The sequence below is a fragment of the Porites lutea genome, chromosome 5 (assembly GCF_958299795.1).
Source record: "Porites lutea chromosome 5, jaPorLute2.1, whole genome shotgun sequence".
NCBI classification, from domain to species: Eukaryota; Metazoa; Cnidaria; class Anthozoa; order Scleractinia; family Poritidae; genus Porites; species Porites lutea.
Genome location: NC_133205.1, coordinates 35623013 through 35635939, shown reverse-complemented (window position 1 = coordinate 35635939; position 12927 = coordinate 35623013). Strand labels below are relative to the sequence as shown.

Sequence of the window (12927 nt, the reverse complement as noted above, 5' to 3'; positions counted from 1 at the left end):
GTTACCTCAAGCCTCTGTTTCAAAGCGAGGCTAAGTGCGGAGCCATTGATATGAACACGATTTTTTATTCTCATGCAAGCAAAACTCATTTTCACAACAAAGGTCTGGCACTTGGCCTCGCTTTGAAAGTGAGAGGTTTTTGAACTCGATAATAGCCTATTGAATCGTGTCGGAGAAAATTTGACATCGAACAAACTCTCCGCTGTAGAACAATTCTTTTCCTCCAACACGAAGAAACAATGCTCAATTTGGTTGCTATTTAACAATTATTCATCGAGCCGGAATGGGCTCTGAGTCAATAGCGGCCGAATGGGCTATTGACTCAGAGGCCATGAGGGCGTGAGGAATATTGTTGGTTTAGTAAAATCCAATTGAATTGAATGGTTCTTCCTTTGAAGACGATCAACTAGAGGCACATACATCATCTAGAAATGATGAAAATGTTCATGAGGAAGTTGAGTGGGAAAATGAAGTCACCAATAGCCGGGATCCACGTTTAAGTATCTCTGACTCTGCAACAATCACTGGGGAATGCATAAAGAATTGCAAGATTGGTCAAGATTGGTCGCGAAATGTCGGCTGTTTCTCAGGCTGACTGTGTTTGACACATGGCTTTAAAAGGCAGAAGCCTTTTTTAAGGGAAACGAGGTTTAATCATGAGAATAATGTGACCAGAAAATCGAGTATATGTTTGTGAAAAGTAATTCAACAGAAAGAAGTTTCACAAAGATTCACGTTGTAGGAATAAGAATCCAGTTTTGCAAATAAAGATGTTTGAGTTCCGCATGTTGAGATTATTCATCTATAGTGATGAATAATTCGTACTGAATTGTGTCGACATCGAACAAACTCTCCACTCGCCACTGTAGAACACTTATTTTCTTCCAAAATTAAAAAAATGCTAAATTTTGTTGCCTTAACCGTAACCAGATACAACCCCACTAGCACGGTCACTTTCATGTAAACGCAACGTTTGGTTTTTACTTCTCATAAATATTTTTATTTATATTTTCAAATAAAAATGTACACTTTTATAAATTTGCTTACAGTAGAGACCTTATATTAAACTCTAGTGTGAGTTAAGAGTGAGAGTGCATAACAGTTTATAAAACATGTTTGTCTACTTTTTAATGCCCCATTCCAGATCATTCCAACCAGCTAAACAGGCTTAGTAAAATCAATAACGAAAACCTGCAATACCGCAACTGCAACTCGCATTTGTTAACAAAAATCTCATAGTATTGTCAGTTTTCACTTGTCTGACCAATGTTAAGTCTTTCCATCTCGTTTTCAGCAAGAAGAAGTGGGAGTTTCGAGGATTTAACGTAAGTCGTCATCGTTATCGATCTCAGTCAAATTTGTACTGAACTCAAAAGTTCACTATTGCATCTGTAACCACCTCCATCAGTGTGAACGGAATGGGCTCTTGGTGTAGAGAAAGAGTCTAAAAAGGCACCCAGTAGCTTGGCCTCCTCAAAGAAAGTTGATGAGTTTTGTCGCGACCCATATAACCATAACGGGTACGTTTGTTGTGTTGTGATGAAGCGAATGGGACACTCAGACGATGAACTAAAGATTTTCCTTATGACAATCCCTGCCTCCAAGAGGGAACCGCCCTGCAATCAACAAGAACAGCAAATACATGTATCGCTTTTTTGAGGTGTGGGACATCGAGGGTGCTACCATTACTTACCATTTTTTCCACCAGGCTGGATATCTTGTGCATAAACACAAAACTAAGGAGAATAACGCGCTACTAAGAATAACCAATTCAGCTGAACAGGCTAAAAAGAGTAGAAAAATTGCATGGCCTCAAATCACAGCCCATAATTTCAGAAGCTTCCCAAACGGAATGGTGAGAACCATTTAATTTTCAAACCGGAATTTGCGGTTTTCTCATGTAAATGGCAAGTCGCATGGCGTGCTTGTGTAGTCAAACGGGAAGAATAGGAACCGAAATAAATGGAACATAATGGAAACTTCTCAATCAAACACACACTGTCAAAATGAGCAAGAATTTTTTTTCTAAGAAACCATTTTCAAGAAGCTATCTTTTCAGTCTTATTTGCCGTGCACGAGTTTCAATAGAAAACGTAAAAGAGAGAAATACATCTAATAAATCTAATAATCCTATTGATTTATTATTCTTATAGTGACTATAACTAGAAAAAAAAGGAAGGGCTGCAGTGCAGGCGTTTTCTTTAGGCCGGGGTACAAAGTACTGAGCATTAGAATTTGCACGGGTTGTAGTGCACGAGCCACGGAATGTAGGGAAGGGTTGGGTGGAGAAACTTTTGTTGCTTCAGTGTTATACCCACCCTCTCCGTCTATATTCGAATCAAAGACGAGACTACAAGCAGGAAAATATTGAGCATTAAAGCTCACCCGAAAAATACACCAGCATTGTTACAGACTACATAACGAAATTGACCACTACAGAAAATACCATAACATACCATAATGCTCTTTGTTTATCACCCCAAAATTTTGCATAAGCATTGTTTTCAATTTCTCTTGGGGCCATTTTAACTCGCAAGAGAAACTGAAGACAATGCTTATGCAAAATTTTTGGGTTACAAACAAACAGCATTATGGTATGTTATGGTATTTTCTGTAGTGGTCAATTAATACGCACACCTACCTGTGTGGCATTTGCATTAGGCGTCCCCCGTCACCAGCCCCAGGCCCTTCTTTCTTTCGCTGTTGCCAACCCGCGGTGAGTTTATAAAGTCGTGAAGGGTCACGTGATACATTCACCTCGACCTAAGAAGGATAAAGCCAAAACTCGTTACCACTAATACCACGTTCAGCATTCGTCGTCTATCCTAATGAAAGACTTGAATGCCAGTGTCTAAGACAAGGAAAACTCGACGACAGAACCTTTGCCCTCCAGGTTAGCAATATGATATACAGGCGTTGATCACTTCTACACGTCAACTCTCTTTCTGTTTCGGAAACTTTGTATACCGTATTTACTCGAATAAGTGCCCCCCTCGATTAAGCGCCGCCCTTGAATAAGCGCTGCGGCCCCGATATAATCAAAATCAAAAGTCATTAATTCTGTTAGTTTAATAAGGAAAATAATAATAATAATACCATTGTTAATACAATTTTAGACTGCGAAACGGCCCATATTTTTGCCTAGGTTAAGAACGCGCGCGCGAGCAATCAAAGGAAAGGTCTGGAGTGTCCTCGTCTGGCGTAAGAGTCAAAACGGAGAGTGAGTGAGTACTGGGGAGAGACACGAATTCTTTAATAGGTAAAATTTTCAAATAAGCGCCGCACTTGAGGCGTGAAACTTTAATAGGCGCCCTGCTCTTATTCTGTTAAATACCGTACTTTAACGTCAACTGATGCAACAAGTTTTCCCATCCGAAAGTATTTAACCATTTGAATATAGAATTAGCTACATATATATGCGACTTCGCCTACTCCTTTTACTACTCTTGTTTGTGACAATAAACAACATTAGAGGCATTTATACCAGGATAAACAAGACGTGTCTTCTTTGTATAATGCCCTACTGAATCAGCCAAGAGGCAACACGACGAAAGCGATTAAACCACATAGGTGTCCACGTCAACAACTTGTAACTAGCATTTTGTGTTGAAAAGAAATGTTTAATCTCTTCGTGACAATAAACAACGGAAGCAAAATACGAAGTAAATCTTCTAGTCTTATAAATAGAACTGAATTGTAAAATAAGCACCTGGCTTTTTAGTTTCTGGAGTCTTTTTTCTTTTTCCATTTTTTCCACTTCTTTCTCTTTCTTCCTAACTTGCTTTTCTTCGAGCATCTTTTGACTCTGAAACATGAAAAAGGAGGTTAAAATTTAACATTACGCTACCCCAAGGCATAAGTAACTACCTTCAACTGATACAACACGTTTCAAAATACAACAAACCCTTTCTTGTATATTGGCTGCCTCGTCGGCTGTTAGTCTATGAACTGCTTTTTCTTGTTGTTTTCTAGCTTCTCTTGCTGCTTTTAATATCTCCTGTTCTTCAGCTCTTTGTCTCGCATACTCCTCAACTTGAGCTTTTATTTCCAGCTGCAAAGAAGATACAACGCAAAACTGTCAGAAGTTCACAGTCTGTTGGCCAAGAATCCGACGACAGACGACCAATAGCCGAGCTTAAGTCAGTCGAAAACGACGACCGTCAACGACGGACGTTTGGCCCAAATCGACGACAATGGTCTGACGACGGATGACCTATACAGTAAAACCCCGCGACTAGGAACCTGGATTTTAAGAACCTGTCAGGCTAAAATTTGCCAGTTAAACCCCCTCTATTTAAGAACCTGTTCAGCCTAAAATTTGAAACAGGTTCTTATTTTCTAAAATCTATGAAAAACTTCTGTACACTTAGAAAAAATTAATATAAGATATGTCAACTGAACCACCAAACACTCTTAGCTATATTGTATTTTTTTCCCTTTGGAAACCAAGAACCTATTTAAGAACCTAAATGGCCTAAACGTGTGCTAACTACCATTTATATAAGAACCTGTTTAGGCTAACTTGGAAAAACCAGGTTCTTAGTCGCGGGGTTTTACTGTAGTCGCCAAAATGAAGACAACTGACGACCAACAGTACTGTCAACAGTCGTCAGATGGAAACCATTTTACCTTCACTTTTCTTTCCTTTTTGGTCTTCTGGAAACATTAAAATGAAGATGACGCTAAATATCACTTTTTGCTTGACCCAATAAGTACTAAAGTGTAAAAGTTAAAATGACTGAAAAGAGGATCTTCTCTCACCCTTTTCTTTTCTTCTTTTTCTCTTTCCTTTGCCTTATTCAAATCTTGTCTTAGTCGAGCTTCCTCCATTTTGGCCTTTTCTAGTCCTTTCTGAACCTGGACAGATCAGAAACAATGAACGTAATATAAATATTCATTTAAGACATGCAAAACAAGCAATGGTAGTGACCAAACGTTATAATGTTTGAAGGTCTTTGTAAAAACTGAAGTTACCCGGCACATTTAAACAGAAATAGCTTGAGCTTTGAACTTGAAAATTTGAAAAGACTCAAGAAGAAGTACGATCGTTTTGCCAACGAGTCGTTTCGCTAACGTCCTGTTTATAGTTCGCCAACGTCTTTTAAAGACGTTTCGCTAACGTATCAGGTCAGACTAAAGGTCATACATTCGACTTCTGTTGGGAATACTCGGTGTCTTTCTTCCCAGTCGTCTGTGTAACTGACTGAATAAAAAGCTTTCTCATCTTTCTCATCTTTTCTCAAAGCTGTTTCGCTAACGTATTGTAACAGTTGTAAGACAGTTCGTGGAATAAGAACCAAATTTCCCTCTGTGAAGTAAGATTCTTCACTTTCTCGAGAAGAAGAACGTCCTGAGTGATCATTTTATTCACCTCGCATCCTACTATTGTCGTGTTTGTTTGCGCTAAGTCTGAGTTAATAAAGATCGACCACCGGACTTTGACGCTTTATCTTTTGTGCGTTCAGGAACGTTTTTCTTGTAGTGAAAACTTCAGCTGATATTTTCTGGATTTTAAGTGGTCTGCTTTTTTTTATGCATGATCTCTGAGCATTTTGAGCAAGTCATGCACCACGTTTTGCTTAGCATAACACGTTAGCGAATCGGTTTAAGACGTTAGCGAAACGACGGTCACCCTCAAGAAAGATTCAACTGACTTGAAAACCATTCTTTTAACCGACAGGGGTTTGCAATGGGCCAGCCAGCCTTTAATCCACTTAGAGTAGTTGTAGGTAAAACCCTTTCTCGTGTTAAACCAGTATTTAACATACGCCCCATTTACACCAACTTAACATGTTTAATTAAACCAAGTTTTAAAAAATGAAAAACAGACACGAACACTTGAACGCAGGTTTTCACACAGGATTCAGCTGAGGATTCAAATGTGACTCGTCATGTTCAGTAATTTACACTAAATTTGCAATCAACTTAAATCAGTAGGCAGCTTTTATGAGGGCAACAATTTTAAACCGCGTTTAACTAAACAGCTTTTAAAAATGTCTACGCTTTGGTCTGAACGACGCAAGGTTAAAACTCTAGCAAAAACTCCAATAGGTTGAATACTGGTTTAACCTAAGAACAGAGTTCAGCAACATACAGTTCAGCAATACTCCTACAAGCCTCTTTATCCAGAATGCATTAAGTTTTACCTGTGTACATAGCTATCGTGACTATCCATATCTGCCTTCCCTAACTAACTATTGTTTGATGTTACTTTCAGATTGCATTCAAATACTGCCCACAAAGAGAAGGATAGAATATTCTCAAATAACTTACAGACAAGTGACAATCTATGATGCATTACCTTCCATTCACTCAAGTGTTTAAGCCTTTCCTCCCGTTCCTTTTCTAATTGTTCTTCTCTTTTTCTTTTCTTTCTTTCCTCCCCCTCTATTTCATCCCCATCATCTTTTAACAATTCATTTTTCTCTGCCTGTCAAGGAATAATAAAGATTACAATTATAGAAGTTTGCATAATTATTTTAACAGCATAAAGCCAGGACAAGTTAACAATGTGGATTTTCTATATAAGCAAGTAAAAAGCTTAAAGCTATAGCTGTATGACACTCCAGGCAGGCTCCTATCAGTGTTGGCCACTTGGCTACTCCAGCTCAGATTTATAGTGCGACCGGGAAAACTGTGAACACTTAAAATACCTCAGGGATGTTTATTGTGTCATGACCAATCACAGCAGAGATCAGCACATGCGAACTAGGCACAAAGCCACAGACTAATTAATTAAAGTTATTGCTTGCGGTTTGGTTTTCTCACACCTGATTGGCTTTTTTCTTGCAACATAATAACACTCCAGAAATATTTCTAGTGTTCACTTTTTTTCCGGTTTGACTGTAATACATGCCAGAGTTTCAGATTATTTATTTTGCCAGAAAAATACAGTCTTGGAATACATTGCATAATAGAACAAAACTTGAGGGTTAAAGGTGGCACAAATCAAATGTGTAAAAGAATATCAGAAATATTTTTCTAGTGAGGAAGATCCATGAGGGTTATTTTTATAACCTCCATCCCTAACTTAAGACTATAAATACAATAACTGATGAAAAAACCTCTTTGTTTTGCTTCCACTCCTGTATTGCCTTCTTTTTACTCTCCTTGAGAATTAAATATTCACTGTACCACTCATCATGCTGCCGTACATCATCCAAACTTCGGCCAGGAATCCCTTTTCCTGCTACGTGCATGAATGTTGTGTTATTCTACAGTTGAAAAATTTACAGTACTGATGAAAATTAAAATCATTTATTCATTTACCTATTTTTATTACTTTTTCTGGTACAAATATGTTTTGAAGAACTAGGTGATGCAACGAGAAAGAATAATAATGAAAAGAAAACCAAATAATTTGATGTTTTCAAAATCAACATTCTAAAAGTGTGGTTTACAAACATTTTATGTTCAGGAAAACTACATTCTATTAATCACTGCTGGTTCCAGTAACAAATGTTATTTTGTAGCTTTTCCTTTTCCTTATTACCAGTAATGAAAGTTAATAACGAAGAAATTTCGGTTGTTTGCCCCTGTCAGTTACATGTAGTTAACTGTTCAAGAGAACACTATTACTATTAAAGATGTAAATGTTACAGGTCAAAATTAAATTCAGGTTAAAATTTTTTAACCTAAGTTGATTCTCAAATCAACCTAACCCTAATTATTCCGGAATTAAGGCTAGAAGACAAAGAAAACTGAGAATCAACATAGGTTAAAAAATTTTAATCTGAATTTAATTTTGACCTATTACATAAAAACCAGTCATTCTAATAAGAACCTTGCCTTATGTTTGCTTTTTAACTTAAGGAAAAGTTGGTGATCATAGTCGTCCCATCCTCCTTGATGTCCCCCAGTTTGTGCTAAGAATCGCTACAAAACAATCATGATAATAATGATACTGGATTAAGTGTTGATTCAATAGTAGTTTTTTTTAGTTTAAAGTTTAAGTGCGATATAATACAACCTGCGAGGAGCAGAGCCTCCTTTTTTCTTCTTAAGTGAGGAGGTATAGAGGCTCTGCCTGAATCACGTCCCAGGGAGGGGTACTCAGGATTTCAAGTGACAGGGATGATCAACTGGGGGCAAAAATCAAAACCCCCCAAAATACCTACAGCTTAAAACAAAACCCCAAAAACTCCCATGCCAAATTTCTGAGGCATAAAAATTTCCAGAAAGCATTAAATGATATATATGATTATCATGAATCTTCATTATTGTTTTGAGTTTTGAATACCAAAAAAATCCCTATTTAAATCAAGCAACACCAAAAAATGCTTGCCAAAATTTTCCAACCAAAAAACATCCTGAAATCGAAAATTTTAAACACAAAAAAATCCTTTGATCTGGAGTACCCCCCTGGGGATCACGTGAAGTGTTTTTAGTTACCGAGGCCCTCACTGCTGGACTAGTCAATCTTGTTCTGTCTCATCAAACTGGTTTTCCAAATGTGAGCATCTTTTTATCAATAAACCAATGATCATAACTGAGCCTGCTCTGCTACTCAACCTAGGTTCAAAACTGTAACTTAGTAACAAGCAGCATGCAACATGCTACATGCTCAACAAAGATCTTACTTGCCAAAATCAAGCAAGTGGAAGAAATCTTGACTCCGCTAGCAAGGTGGATATAGTTTTGCCATTTTAACAATAAGGAATTTTTCATTATTAATGGTAGTGTAGTGAAACCAAATAGAGGAATTGTACATAAATTTCAATCAATTGAAATAAAACTTCATTTATTAAGGGTAACCCCAAAATAGTGGCAAAACTAATAAACAGTGGCTCTCTGTCCCAGTTTGGCCTATACAGGGATAATGTACCACCAGACAAGGTACATGTGTATATGTTTTTTCTCTCCATTGACCTAGACAGGGTCCTAATATTAAATACAGTGGTTGTTATCCCATATAGAGTGGTTGTAGAGTAGTTTCAGATAGCTTGTGAGGAAGTTTAAGCAGGGTTCATACTCTATTGAGGTCTTCAAATTTTTTCCATAACTTTTTCCATGACCTTTTCAAGTTTTCCAAGACCTTAGGTTTAGCTGTCAGTTTAAAAAATTTTAAAAACTTTCCTTGTTTTAGGGTATTTTTTGACCTTAAACAATTCAACAGACACAAACTCTGGTGTCCACTAAAATGCATACCGTTTGCACTGTTTAATAAGTAGTTATTACTCCTTCCTGTCTTATGTGGTCCATGCCTTGTCATCTGTAGTAACTAATTTATCAAACAAAACTTAATTTTCTATGACTTTCAAGGACTGACAATTAAATTCCATGACTTTCCAGGTTTTCCAAAATCTGTACAAACCCTGTTTTGGGGGGTGAGGGGGGGGGGGGGGGGTATTATAAGACGTCAAACGTTTGTGAGTGGTATGTGAAAGATGTGGCTAGGTTCAAGCCATCAGTAGCACCCTTCTGTCAAGTCTTAGTCAAGTAACCCCAGAATCCAGAGGGACTTTTATACCTCAAATGCTGCTACAGCTGGTGGTAGTGACACTGTTACTGTACTAGCAGCTTTCTTGACATCAGCCGCAGCTGTCGCAGGAGCTGGCAGCTGGGACCAAGAGTCAAATTTTTTCTCCATTGCTGCCACTTCTTGTAGATAAGTACGTTCTTCACGTAACAGATCATCATAACTGGTAGAAGTAAATATTACAATATACTTGCTTATAAGATGTCATTTCAGTCATAAATAAAAGCATAATCATTACATTATGTACCCATTATATTTTGCTTCATTACTGTGAAACTCACAAAACCGTGCACACCAGAAAATATTTCTGGAATGTCATTGTTTTGCGAGGAAAAAGCCATTAAGGCATGAGAAGACTAAACCACAAACAGCAACAGTAATAAATATTGTGGTTCTGAGGTTTGCTCACGTGTCCTTAACTTAAATCGCATTCCTGGAGTTTTTCAGGTGTTCACGGTTTTCTGAATTTAATAGTACAAACAATAGACTTGTAGATCACATGTTGTCATTAAATAAAATCAAAATAGTCAGGGCAATCATAATCAATCATTTGTGGAGAGATTTTAAAGGTCCCAGGATAATTAAAGTATTATTGTTGTAAGTTGTTGCTGTTATTATCATCATCATCATCATCATCATTATCATCATTGTATCATATAAGACAATCAAAAACAACATTCTATTAAACAAAATACATACACTCTCCTTTGTTGCTCTTTAAAAGTCATCATAGAGTTCTCAATTTCCTCCATGATCTCTTTGAGCTTTTCGACAAATTCAGGAGATGGCTTGACATCTCTTAGATCCCGTTGAAATTTGTCGACATTTGACCTAATTTTGCCCAACTGCTGCTTCAGTTTATGCTCTGAAAAGCAACAAAGGAATAAGGAACAACCAAAATAAAACCTTTACTCCAGGATGTATGATTGATTGTATTCCAAAACAAGATAACGCCCAAGTTCTTAATGCAAATCCCTTCTACCATGATTTTGGAACACTTAAATGCTACATAAATCGGACTATTTCACTTAAAGCAGATTTCTATTTATTGTAATGCAATGAATGGAAAAACAAGTTATTTCTAGAGTTTATTCAATTTATTCTTATTCTGAAATATGGTCAATCAAACACACCCTAAGTAACTTAATGTAAATCCTTTATTACGTCTCCTGGGGGGGCTTATTTATTTTGAGCCCATTTGAGAGGTGGCGGGGGGGGGGCTTAATAGAGACAGGGGGCTTATTTTAATTTAGAAATACCGATGGTATCAGTTCTCCATAGAGAACTAGAATACAAAGGAAAAAGCTCAAGCACAAGAAGTTTTAGGTCATGCAGCTCAGGATCAGAATCAAATCCAGACTTCCAGTTGGTAAATAAACCATCCTGGATCAGTCCACATGAGGTTTAACAGTTGTGATTGATTAATACAGTCTATCATTTACTAGTCAAGAATAAATAGGGGGGGGGAAGGGGGGATTATTAACTTTTTTCCCTAAAAGGGAGGGCTTATTAGAGGGACGGGGCTTATTTGAGAGGGGGGGGGGGGCTTTATAATAGAGGATTTATGTTACTAAAGAATAACCTGACATTTCATTATGAGAGTGTTACTGATAAACATTGACTATATAGTAGGCAGTGATGAAAACTTATTTAAGAATAGAAAATGTCTTAAGAATGACCATGGGGTATAGGGTGAAAGATTTCACGTTACAGGTCAAATTTGAATGTGAAACTCTAAACTGTAGAATGATTCCCAGGAAGTCACTTTTTCATCTGTAACATAATTTCAAGAACAGAGGGTATCTTAAGAGTACAAACTGGCTTATAAGCAGTAAATGGTGAAAAGATGGACCCTTCTGACTGCATGATAGGGTTCAGCAAATAGTTTATTGGTAAATTAAGCAGAATTTCCAGGAAGTCCTCTTATTTAACAAATAATGTAATTTCTTCAAAATATATTTCACTGAAAACTCCCTGGAACACTCAATGTTACTGAAGAAGCTTTATCAAAAGATTCAAAAACACATACTAAACACATAAATTTCATATAGAGCGATTTTCGTATGACCTTGAAATGAAAACACGCGAACAAAACAGAAACAACAAAAGAACGGAAATACAGCGATTTGATTGGTTTATCGAATGGATACAAACACACCTGGCTTTTGGTTGGTTAAACGAACGCTCGGCTGAAAAAACTTCATGCCCGAAGAACTTTCTAGAAATCGCTTTGACGTCATACTGCAACACGATTGGTCAATCGAACAATGCCTTCTCCATATTAGGGTTTTCTTTGGCGGGAAAACGAAGAGTCCATGTTTTGTTCTTTTCAACCATTGGCTGATAAAACAATTAATAACGAACACTTACCGAAACCAATTTTCAAGGACATACGAAAATCGCTCTAATTGACTGTCAGATGAAAACAAGGAACAAACGTGTAAATATTAATTACTTACTCTCTGTTTTCCAGTCACTTGTTGACTTCAGCTCCAGTTCTTCAAGTTCACAATAATCTTTACGAAATTCACTGCGTCTGCTGTATAATGGTGTATTTTTATCCTTTTCAAGAGCAGAAATCCTAAAAAAATTGGCATGGTCAAACTCATTATGATCATCTTACCATCAATATTGCAGTCTTCTAGGGCGCCTTTTTGTACGAATTAGGTACTTAGATTTGTTGTCCTCTCATCCTAAAAACATCATTAAAAATAGTTCCACCATAAAAAGCATAACTAATTGTAATCTTACTTCTGCTCAAATTGTTCTAATTTATCAAAGAACTCCGAGTTCTTTTGTTGCTGTGTTCTTGGTTTCCAAGATTGACTAGGATCATTGTGTCCAGTTTCGGTCTCAACTCTGTTGTTCATCGTAAATATTGTCATCTGATGGAGTCGTTGTTTCCCTTAAATAGACTCGGTGACACAGAAAAAGACCTTGAAATAAAAACATCAACAACAGATGCACCCATTTTGATTTTTTGGGGGAATATCCACTGACCACACCGAGTCGCAGTTTCTGGTAAATGAGTCCACGATATAGTTTTACAGCAGTCGATACCAATCACTCACATCCTACATGAAGTACTAGCTTACAGACATTTTGTTGAATTTGGCGTGAAAAAATGGTAAGTTTTCTCCTAAAATTCCCTTTTTTCTGGTCTTCTACTCTAGTTGTGGGACCAAATTCGTAGTAATAAATCTTGTGTTTGTCCTCTGTAGCTTGTGAACAAAACAGTTTAGAAATTGTACCTTTAATAATTATATAAAGTTGTTGCCGACATTTTGGTCTACTTGCCTGCTGAGTCACGTTGTCATACATGGTTTTTACTGGGGACTTTTTTTTAGCCACCATTTTTTCTCTTTATTGGTTATCTTGATGAAAAATATGAGCTAACAATCGGACTATCAACTTATGCAAAAAGAAAAGACACAAGTACTTAGAACGTG

General features: G+C 37.1%; 2 protein-coding genes across 2 annotated transcripts in view; one reads left to right on the top strand and one right to left on the bottom strand.

Moving 5' to 3' along the window:
* Positions 1-978: 978 nt before the first annotated feature.
* Positions 979-12445, bottom strand: LOC140937154 (coiled-coil domain-containing protein 112-like). The gene is made up of 12 exons (XM_073386686.1): positions 12230-12445; positions 11938-12059; positions 10178-10343; positions 9470-9641; positions 7789-7875; positions 7065-7214; positions 6302-6430; positions 4762-4857; positions 3905-4051; positions 3710-3805; positions 2642-2763; positions 979-1616 (listed from the first exon to the last, which is right to left on the bottom strand). Exons 1-12 carry the CDS (start codon positions 12361-12363, stop codon positions 1583-1585), a joined length of 1455 nt encoding a protein of 484 aa, XP_073242787.1. The 5' UTR covers positions 12364-12445; the 3' UTR covers positions 979-1582.
* Positions 12446-12547: 102 nt separating this feature from the next.
* The window catches only part of LOC140936721 (proteasome subunit alpha type-1-like), a 13419-nt gene continuing 13039 nt past the window's right edge, over positions 12548-12927 (top strand). The window contains exon 1 of the mRNA XM_073386207.1: positions 12548-12605. Within this exon, the coding sequence (XP_073242308.1) occupies positions 12603-12605 (3 nt within the window). The 5' untranslated portion in view covers positions 12548-12602. The remainder of the gene's footprint in view (positions 12606-12927) is intronic.

Bases quoted from the DNA above. Each gene is read 5' to 3' on its own strand.
- LOC140937154 (XM_073386686.1), bottom strand. From the start codon at position 12,363: ATGACAATATTTACGATGAACAACAGAGTTGAGACCGAAACTGGACAC. The intron at 12,060-12,229 runs GTAAGATTACAA...CAATTTTTTTAG, and splicing joins TTAGAACAATTTGAGCAGAA to GATTTCTGCTCTTGAAAAGG. The intron at 9,642-10,177 runs GTATGTATTTTG...TACTTCTACCAG, and splicing joins AAAGAGCAACAAAGGAGAGT to TTATGATGATCTGTTACGTG.